This window comes from Bactrocera latifrons, unplaced genomic scaffold (assembly GCF_001853355.1).
Source record: "Bactrocera latifrons isolate USDA-ARS-PBARC rearing strain unplaced genomic scaffold, ASM185335v1 scaffold_773, whole genome shotgun sequence".
Classification (NCBI taxonomy): Eukaryota; Metazoa; Arthropoda; class Insecta; order Diptera; family Tephritidae; genus Bactrocera; species Bactrocera latifrons.
The window spans coordinates 32,902-42,470 of NW_017537460.1; the positions used below are offsets into that span (position 1 = coordinate 32,902).

The 9,569-nt window shown below is 30.6% G+C and overlaps 1 protein-coding gene across 5 annotated transcripts in view; it reads right to left on the minus strand.

Annotated features, from left to right (window-relative positions):
* LOC108976539 overlaps window positions 1–9,569 on the minus strand; it is a 78,696-nt gene that overhangs the window by 29,575 nt on the left and 39,552 nt on the right. For 3 of the 5 annotated variants that reach the window (XM_018945728.1, XM_018945727.1, XM_018945733.1), the window contains one exon: window positions 8,548–8,654. The exons of the other annotated variants lie outside the window; for them this stretch is intronic. In XM_018945728.1, the coding sequence (XP_018801273.1) occupies window positions 8,548–8,654 (107 nt within the window). The remainder of the gene's footprint in view (window positions 1–8,547; window positions 8,655–9,569) is intronic. 5 annotated transcript variants of the gene reach the window in all.

A 9,569-nucleotide genomic window follows, 5' to 3' on the forward strand; every position in this document is an offset into this window, starting at 1 on the left:
GGCGCCACGTAGCGAAAAGAAGAAACGACTGGCGCGCTGTTGTTAACTCGGCTATAATCGCGTAAGCGGTGACTACGCCAATCAAGAAGAAGAAGTTAAGATTTTTAGGGTTCACATTATTTTTTTAATAATAAAATTAGGTATATGAAATGAATTGAGATGGTGTCATAGCGCCCCGAATTCTTAGCAAATCCCGCGTTAGCTGTCCCAGGAGTTTATTGCGTATGTTAGATTGGGTCGGACAAGGTTTAAGTTTGTGCAACGAGTGTGGTTCGATGTATAAAATCTCTTAATAAAAAAGTCATTAAAAATACATTTGAGGTTTTCCAAGAATTTTAAATTATCTCAAAGCCCCTTAAAATTGGGGATTTTTACTCAATTCAGAATAATTTACAAAGTAACACCAATATTAAAATTATGTAAAAAAGGAAGAAATTATGAATTTGCCACTGATAATGTTATGTATAAACTATGTTTCCAAAATTTTAAAAATTCCATGTTGACTATAATATTACAATACTTGATGAAAGTCGCATTCATTAAACATATGTGTATGTAACATTATTTTGTTTGCAGTCAATAAACTACGTTAAAACAAATAATAAGCTGTACTTTTTCAAACAAACTATTGGTGTTTTTTATTTTTGATGTCTCAAATTTTGATATTTTCGAATATGGAGCAGTCAATATTTTATTAGAAAATTATTTCGTAAAGATCGTTTTCCCAATGTATCGTTCGCAGCCATCTGTTAATTCAGTTTTAGTTAATTAGCGAAGACTCCTTCTTTCGGGAAAGAACCTTTTATTCCAGAATTTAGCTGAAAGACAAACTGAAATGATAACCAGATATTAAGAAAACGACCATGTATATTATAAGACTGATGTTTCGCTGTTAAGTTTGATTACAGATATGAAATTTAAGTGAAAATTGTTGGTCCACTGCAGGATAGGTATCTCCAATAATCGAATTAAACGATAGCATACTAATAAAGCCTTTGATTCAAATACAGAAATTTCGCAAGTAATTAATGCAAATTCTATAAATATCTTATTTGTAATATTTTGAAGGAATTACAAATTTCAATATCTTGTGAGTTACTTGAAAATACATACATCAACTGTTATATGTTTTCAATACATAAGCCTTAGCGTTACTCTATAGTAATGTACGTAATACGAGTATATAACGATTTATTTATACCTATGTATGTATATGCATATTAAATACTTGTGGTATAAATATTCGATTTGATAAGAAACGAAGTGAGCCACACATTATTTGTAGGTGCATTTTCTACGTTTTATTCATTTATCAAAATCGGTATTTCAAGGAAGAAAGAAGAAGAAAAAAACGGAAGCATTCTCTGTAGATATCCTTTTTCATCTTTTTAAATAGAATAAAGTTTTATTTATTGCTGTAAAAATAATTTTTATTTTCGATAAATGTCTAAAGTAAGGTGAGTTAAAAAAAAACATTAAAAAATTAAATCTTCAATGAACTTAAATGTTAAAAAAAAATATCTGTATCGATTCACAGAATGTCTTTTAATTTGTTTCACAATTTATCAATTGCATAATATTAAAAATATAGCCAATTCAATATTCTTACAACAATAAATTTTTAGAAAACCTTAAGAAGTTTTATACTTCATACCAGGATACACTAAACATTGTACGATATATGTATAAGTGATAAAATTATTTGTCATAATTTAAAGCAAATTTCATCATGAAATGCAACTACATATGAGTTACTAATTATTATTCTCGCTTTCTCCAACACGGTTATTATGCTAACATAATAACGAAAAATATTTATGTATCAATACTTTGATTTTGGTCAAACAGACCGTTAGTCCTTTCGCCACTAGTAAAAGTTGGAAGTAAATATTATATAAGAACTGAATCTATATAACGATATGACTTCAGCAGTAAATTTCATGGCCTACTTGAGCAAAAATGATTTTATTTATTTATTTATTTAGTTAAGTCTATGAACATTAGTTCTTATAGACTAATGGAAAATAAGGATGCTAAATAGATTTCAAAAATAATAATTCAATTAAAAGTACATAAGTAATCAACGTAAACTAAAAAACAGAATTTAGGGTATTAATGAAGGATACCCTAGAGTGAGAAAAATCAAGAAGAACTTTTTCGGAAATCGAGTTAAACTCTCGAATAATTATATAACAATTCTCGATTAAGAAATTGATTTCATGTAGCACTCACATTTCACGAACTGGAATTTAGGCCACTTGACGATCAAGCTAACACAGCTGATCAAAATTTTTTCGAAAAAATATCAAGAATATGAATATTTTCATACATTCAAGGATTGATATCAAAATATAAGTATATCAATCAATTTCTGCAGAAATTTCTGTGTCCCTCGAATGTCAGAACAAAAAATAATAATTTAGAATATACTCTAAAGTTGCTTTTTTCCATGACGATGGCATTTTGAAACGATTATTGTTAATCAAGTTACTTGCGTGGCTATCATATTAAATCAGTTTTGAAAACTTGTTTGAGTGATCAATTTTCTTGTTTGTGTAACAGCAACGTAAAACAAAATTTAATCCGTTCCCACGACAGTCAGGCCTCAGGATCGGAACGGCCCCGGATTTTTATTCGGCCAAGGTCTGTCAATTCGGCACTATGTGTCAATATAAGGAATATTTTCTGCCGTTGAAACAACAAAGTTAAATACTATTATTTTTCAAAGAGGTAATACGTAGTAATAACATATTTTCTATTGAGTGGGTCTAGATTTCTCAGTGAATTATAGTGGATGGCTGATTACTTAATATTTATAAAACACTTATATGATGTTAATTGTCATTGAAAAGAATACTGAATTTATTCAGTTTCATTTATTTTGATTTATACATATTTAAAAATAAGTATTTATGTGATAAGAAATAGAAAAAAATGCTAGTAAATGAATTAAACTTCAATAATTTAATACGGATTACTAAAGGCTGCTGAAAATGGTTCATAACATATCTGAAGGATTATTTATTATTCTTAAATCTGTATAAGTACACGGACAGACGGTAAATAAATATTACAAAAAATAATTTTTATTTATATATTATAAACATTAAGCATATATATTATATATCGTAAAATGTGGGAGCATATATATGTATATTCTGGTATTGCAAGTAAAAATGAGATGCTTTTTGCATATGATCGGTATGTGAGTCGTATGTTAGTGTTGCTTAGGAATCAGTGATAATAAACGTAGTTATAATTAATTTAATTAAGGACATTTGATAGTACTAAAAACTAAATAGGTTTAAATAGTCATTCATTCAGCATTTAGAACATATGTACATATATAGATGTTTTATTCAGGCTATCAAACATTTTTTATTTATACACTTGTTTTATTTTCATATAATATGTCTGTGTATGTGTCATCCAAAATAAATAAAACATAAGACGAGTAAGAGCAAAACACAAACAGCTACGTATGTATATAGAATTAGAGTTATATAGCAATAAAAGGTGTAACCAGAGGCAATTAAGGATGTTTAGAAGAACACGATTAAGCTCGCAAACTTACGTCATAAGTATATTGTAAACTGATGATTATACAAATTACAAATATATTCTGAATGTTTGATAATTATGTACTTGAAACTTGTGAAAGGAAAGTATTCAGATTTTATAGTTAAGATAGGTTTGTAGCATAGAATGAATACGTAACATTGATTTATACATATTTAAAATCAGATCATACGCAAATAAGAGCTGATCGTTTTTAAACAGAAATGTCCGTTGCCCATTTATCTAATTTTTATGGTTTGAATTTAGCGATAAACAATTTTATATAATGTCAGATTGGAAGCAGCAGAGCTAAGCGAACACATACATTCATTTTTGTTAACGGTGCCTCGAGAAAGTTTCTAGTATCCGGTTGGGTATTAAATAAATAAATGTATACTTTTATGCCATTTTATATAATCGAAGTTAGCTTGTACTCTGGTAACAAACTACCGAACAAAACTTATTTAATTGTAGAAATAAACAATACGTAAATTTTGTAGCAAACTAATGTTGGTGCAGTTTTGCTTAAGAACTGTTTCAAAGTTCTGTTGCGACTCAAATAAAAGATACCAGGGTATACATTTTGTAGAAAAATTTACAACCGTGGCACCACATTGTCATTAAAATATATTAACAAACATTTTTTTTTTTTGTTTGAAAGATTGCAAAGTAATTGAAATGTGAGAACAATGCAGTTTTGCTCCTTATTATATCTTTATGTGATTGATTTATACAATGTACTTGTACACTATAATCACGATTCGTGCAGATCACAAAAATTCCCGAGGAAATTTTAAAAGCAAAAATTCGGCACCTCTAGCTTAGGCTATTTCATACCCAAAGTATTTATATAAAAAATATCAAAGACTAAGCAGGCTTGCTGTAATGACAATTTCACGATAGACAAGGCTCGAAAAATTTAAAAAAAATATACTTATAACTTGGAAAATTCATTGTCGAGGCAGAGTTAATGAAATGCTTTGGGTCGTCTACGTACACTGAGAGCTTTATCGGGGATAAAGGAATGCCCAACTTATATCAGTGTGAGAGCGTCTTGGTTTTAGGGTAATAAATAAACTTGAAATATGAAGACTATTATAATAAATAAATTGAAAAAAAAAAAACACATTATTAATCGTAGATGTGCGGGTGGCATACTTTATTGCAATGTATAATACTGAATTGAATAGAAAAATTTCACAAAACAAATCGATGTGGGTCAAGTTTTGAGAATATTTCGAGAACTTCTTCTGTAGTGACTTCGATGTCATGATGCTTGTGCAGTAACGCCGTGCCGATCAATCTATCTTGAAGCTCGTTCGTCCTCAGCCACGTTTTTATGCGGCGGAAACAGAACAAATGGTTTTTTCGGCAAAATTAAATTATTTTATTCAAATGAAGGGCCTCTACGTGTGCATAATGCTCTCCTTTCATGAGAAAAAGCATTTTTCCGAAAAGGAAAAAGTCGCACGGTGCCATATCAATTGAATAAAGGCAGTGGTTAATGGGTAAAACGTAATTTTTGCTCAAATAATCGGTCACAAGTGTCGATTGATGAGACGGATTCTGAGCAATTTTTGGTCATCAGTAAATTTTTGCGGAACAAACCGTGCCCACACCTTTCGTAAGCATAAATGTTCGATCAAAAGGCGATAAATCGATGTTTTGGAGATGTTCAATTTCATTTCCATAAATTTCAATGATGAGCTCGGCTGATTTACGATGAATTCACTCACAGTTTCGATGAAATTTCCGGTGATCACGGATTTTGATTGGTACACATGTTGATCGTCATTTATGTCCCCAAGACCACTTTGAAAATGTTGAAACCACTCGTGCACTCTGCTACGGGATAGACAATCATCGCCATAAACTTGTTTCATCAATTGAAATGTTTCGGTAAAAGTTTTACAAATTTTAAAACAAAATTTATTGTTGCCTCTTTAATAGAAGCTCATTTCCGCACCAATAAAGAAACATACTGACACTTAAAACGCAATAACTTCACTTCCATTCGATGAAATGTTCTCACTGGACAATCGATAAAGATAGCAGATTCAGATCCAGGGGGCGCAAGATTCAAATAGACCTGTTCACTTTGGAACACTCCTTGTATGAGAAGAAATGTCGGAATTATGGGGTTTAGGTCAACATTGCAGTTCTTCAACGTTTCCAATGCAGTAGTTGGTAACTGGTAGTCTTTTAAGTTTTGGTTCTTCCTCCAGGTTCACCTTTGAGTCTCAAACTTCACACGACCAAAGGATTTTGAATCTATCTATCAAATATTCAATAAGATTTTCCATTTCTTTATCTTTCAAAGCACATCTTCTTCTGAAAGCAGCAAACTCAGTTGAAATCCATTCAATACTTCTACTCTACTCTAGAAAAGCGCGTCTTCAAATCTTCGCCGATTGTATCCAGGAACGTGCATTGAGACCTTATAGCATTTTGTGCAAGTTCTCGTGCAGAAATTTTCGCGTTTTGTTTGTCGGTCGCAGATTCTTGATTTTGCTTCGTCAACTTCCAGTTCTGCCGCCATTTTTTTATGTCTAAATAAACGGATCAAAAATATTCCTCGATCGATTCGTTCTGAAAAATTACGTGAGTGAATGAGTTAGAGGTAAAATATCACATAGGAAAAAAATTCCAAAAATACACTTTGTAACTTAATAAAGAGAATTAAACGTACTATCTCTTAATTAGAAATGCTTGTTATCATATGCAATTTAAAACTAATACTACAAAGCATGATATTACAAAAAATTTCATCACTTAAATTTCAAATTCGTGTTTTTCCTAATTTTTATTGTTTTAAATCTTTTCTTAGTGATTTTGAACAGCACCACCAAATTTCTCCATTAACATATTATTTGGTAGGATTTCAACCGGGCCGTACCTATTTTTCCCCAGCTAAACGTCAAATTCTCCTGAACTTTGACAGTTGACTGAGTTCAGAAGGTTTTAGCGTTTAGTAATTCCTCTCTCATTTCAAATGACAGATGAGTTGGGCATCTCTTTATTGACCCATTCACATACAACTTTCCTCGCTTTGAGTGATAGTTCATACTAAACTAACTATACCACTGAACACTTAGCTTTCCATGTTTCTCTCTAATAAAAATGGCGACTGCCACTTGGACAAAGCGGTTTCACACCGAAAACTTTTTATGTGAATGAACGCATACGGTAAACTGGGGCAGATTCTTACTATTACTGGCTTAATGGTGACCATTGGTCAACTGCATTTATTTTGATAAAGTTTGGCAGTTTTGTTGCGAATATGTAAAGTTCAGCACGTGTTTAAAGAGTTTTAGCAGGTTGTAGTAATTTCGACATGTAAGTGCGTAAAGAGCCTATTGAGCTAATTTTAAATGATCTTCGAATCAGGTGATTGCAAAGTTTACAAAAATATTTATTTAATTTAAGGTAAACAAAAATAGTATTATTTTGTTTGTTGTAATGTAAAAAAAAAAATATTTAAATGCTAATCAAGTGTTTTCGTTGCACATTTGGCAATTTAGAAAAGGGCATATTCAGCACAGAAGAATAAACTGGGACCTTCGCTTTCAAAGTTCTGTAATTCAGAATTTTGTCAAAAAATTTAAAACTCTAATAATTTGATTTAAACATTGATTAATGATTTACAAAATTTGATAAGACTTCCGATTTATACTTAAAAAACATACGATTTTTATAAAAATGTCACCCTACTTAATGTGGCCCATAACTCTTTACTAAGGAAAGTAGCGATTAACATGCAATAATATTCCTTTAATTATTATTTTTATAATTTTTTTTATAACTTAGGGCAATAGTGCGAAAATACAGAAGAGGCCAATCGCTCTTCAATAAACGAGAATGGCAAAAGCACTTTTTATTGCCCTACTAAGCCTTTCTAAAATGATTTTTTTTTTTTGTTAGAAATATTCTAAGCGGCTTTCGATCATCTGAAGTATTTTCAAAATATTCAATTACTTTGTCATTCGGGGTTTTAGGTATGGAGGATGATACCGCTTTAGTACAAAGTTTTCTCGGAAGTCATGCTAAGAAAAACATACCGCAAAAAGGCGTTCCCAGTATCAAGGACAATACAACTTTGGAACAAAGATTTTACAAAGATAATAGCAAAACACCTAACGCCATACGCCCCATAAACCGTTTATGTGCCAGGAAAAAACAGTCAGATATTAACAACGTACTCATACAAAAGCGTATATCGAATTTCTCTATCAAATTAAATGTCTGACGCAAAGCGAAGCAAAAGTTCCATGTGAATTGGTCATATCTCTGGTTTCATAACAATAATTTTTGAAGACGATTTTGGCCTATTCTCATACATATTTGCTAGCTACAAAGCGTTAGGTAGACAGATGGACAAAGAGGGAAAGTGCATGAGATCGATTTATGTAAGTAGTAAAAATGCTTAAAACAAGAACCGATTCGAGATAGTTATGTGTAAGCGAAAATGTAGACATTTTCATTACTTCCTGCGTACTTAAAGAAACTTGAAGAAGTAGATCTCTCAGAAAAAAACGATATACTTAGATGTGTGAAGGTGAGCATTGCATTATGGTAGCCACTGAAACTTTTTTGAATATACTCAAAGTATATATTTATACATTCTTACTCCAACATTATATACATATACAAATTAAATGATTATAGAAATTAAAAATACTCGAAGACTAAGATGTACAAAATCAACGTTTCTTATAGTATAGGAAGCTTGTTTTTTATTTTTTATTTTTTTGTAGTAATCGACTTGATGATAAACTGGTATAATAGTACATTTCAGATGACTGGAACAAATGTGTTTAATGATTGCATTACTGGCAGGGTGATTTAGGTATTAGTTATAAGGACTTTACGGGTTCAATTAAGTACTGCAATTTTTTTTATTATATTTCCCACTTAAGCACCATGTTGTGCAGCTTTTAAATGAAAAAATATAAATGTCCATACATATGTTTTTGTTTTCTTTGTGTGTACCTGTAATTGTTAACTTGCATGACCATTTGGATGTTCCCTCAACAGTTGCGAGTTCGGCTTGTTCTAATGAATCTATGTGTGTATCTGGATCCACACCAAATGTCATCCTTCAAAAATTATAAGTTTTTATAAATTGGATTTTTTTAGATAACCAGTATAAATAAATAAAATATTGGTGATTTTTTAAATTGCGTTTTCAATTGATTTCAATTCGAGAAGGTAATAAAAACCTGGGCGTAATTTATGAACCTAAGAGCAGAACAAAATCATGGCAGATAAAAATATAACAAAATTATTACTAACATTTCTGTGTGGTAAGTACAATACAAATAGCCCACAACGAAATATCAAAAAATATGCTTGAATATGAAACAAAAACAACCATATATATTAAAAACATACTCTTTGTCATGGTACAGACCTAAAAGAAAACAAATGTGTAGATATACATAATTTCTCAAAAATGCTAATCTCAAGCAAAAATATGAGCAATATGTACTTTCTTCATTGTAAAAATTCGCGCTGATAAAATATTGTCCACCTGCAAGGAATTCGTTAGATAGTAAATCTATACGATGCCGAATATTTGAGCACAGAAGAAGAGCAGCTTACTGCACGTTTTACAGTCATTTCAGTAATTTATTGTAAATTTATTTATGGAATAATAAAATAAAGCACTGTATGTAAACCATTTGTATAAATATATTTAAAAAACCCAATAAATAAACTTTCCATAACCTTTGTAATAGTTTACTACTCTTAACTCTTGTAAATATATCTATAAAGTGTAGTCAAATATGCACAATACTTGAAAATGTTGAGTGGTAAGGTTTTCGTGGCCAAGAGTAAAAAATTTAGAGATCTTTACGTATAGTATACCACGTTTCTGATTTTGGATAAAATCGGCTGTAGAATACTCTTATTACTGGAGAAACATCTCTAAGTGAAATTTCACTATTTGACATGCGATGAAAAAACCATATTTTTTATTTTTTTAATTTAATTTCATTTACACTATAATT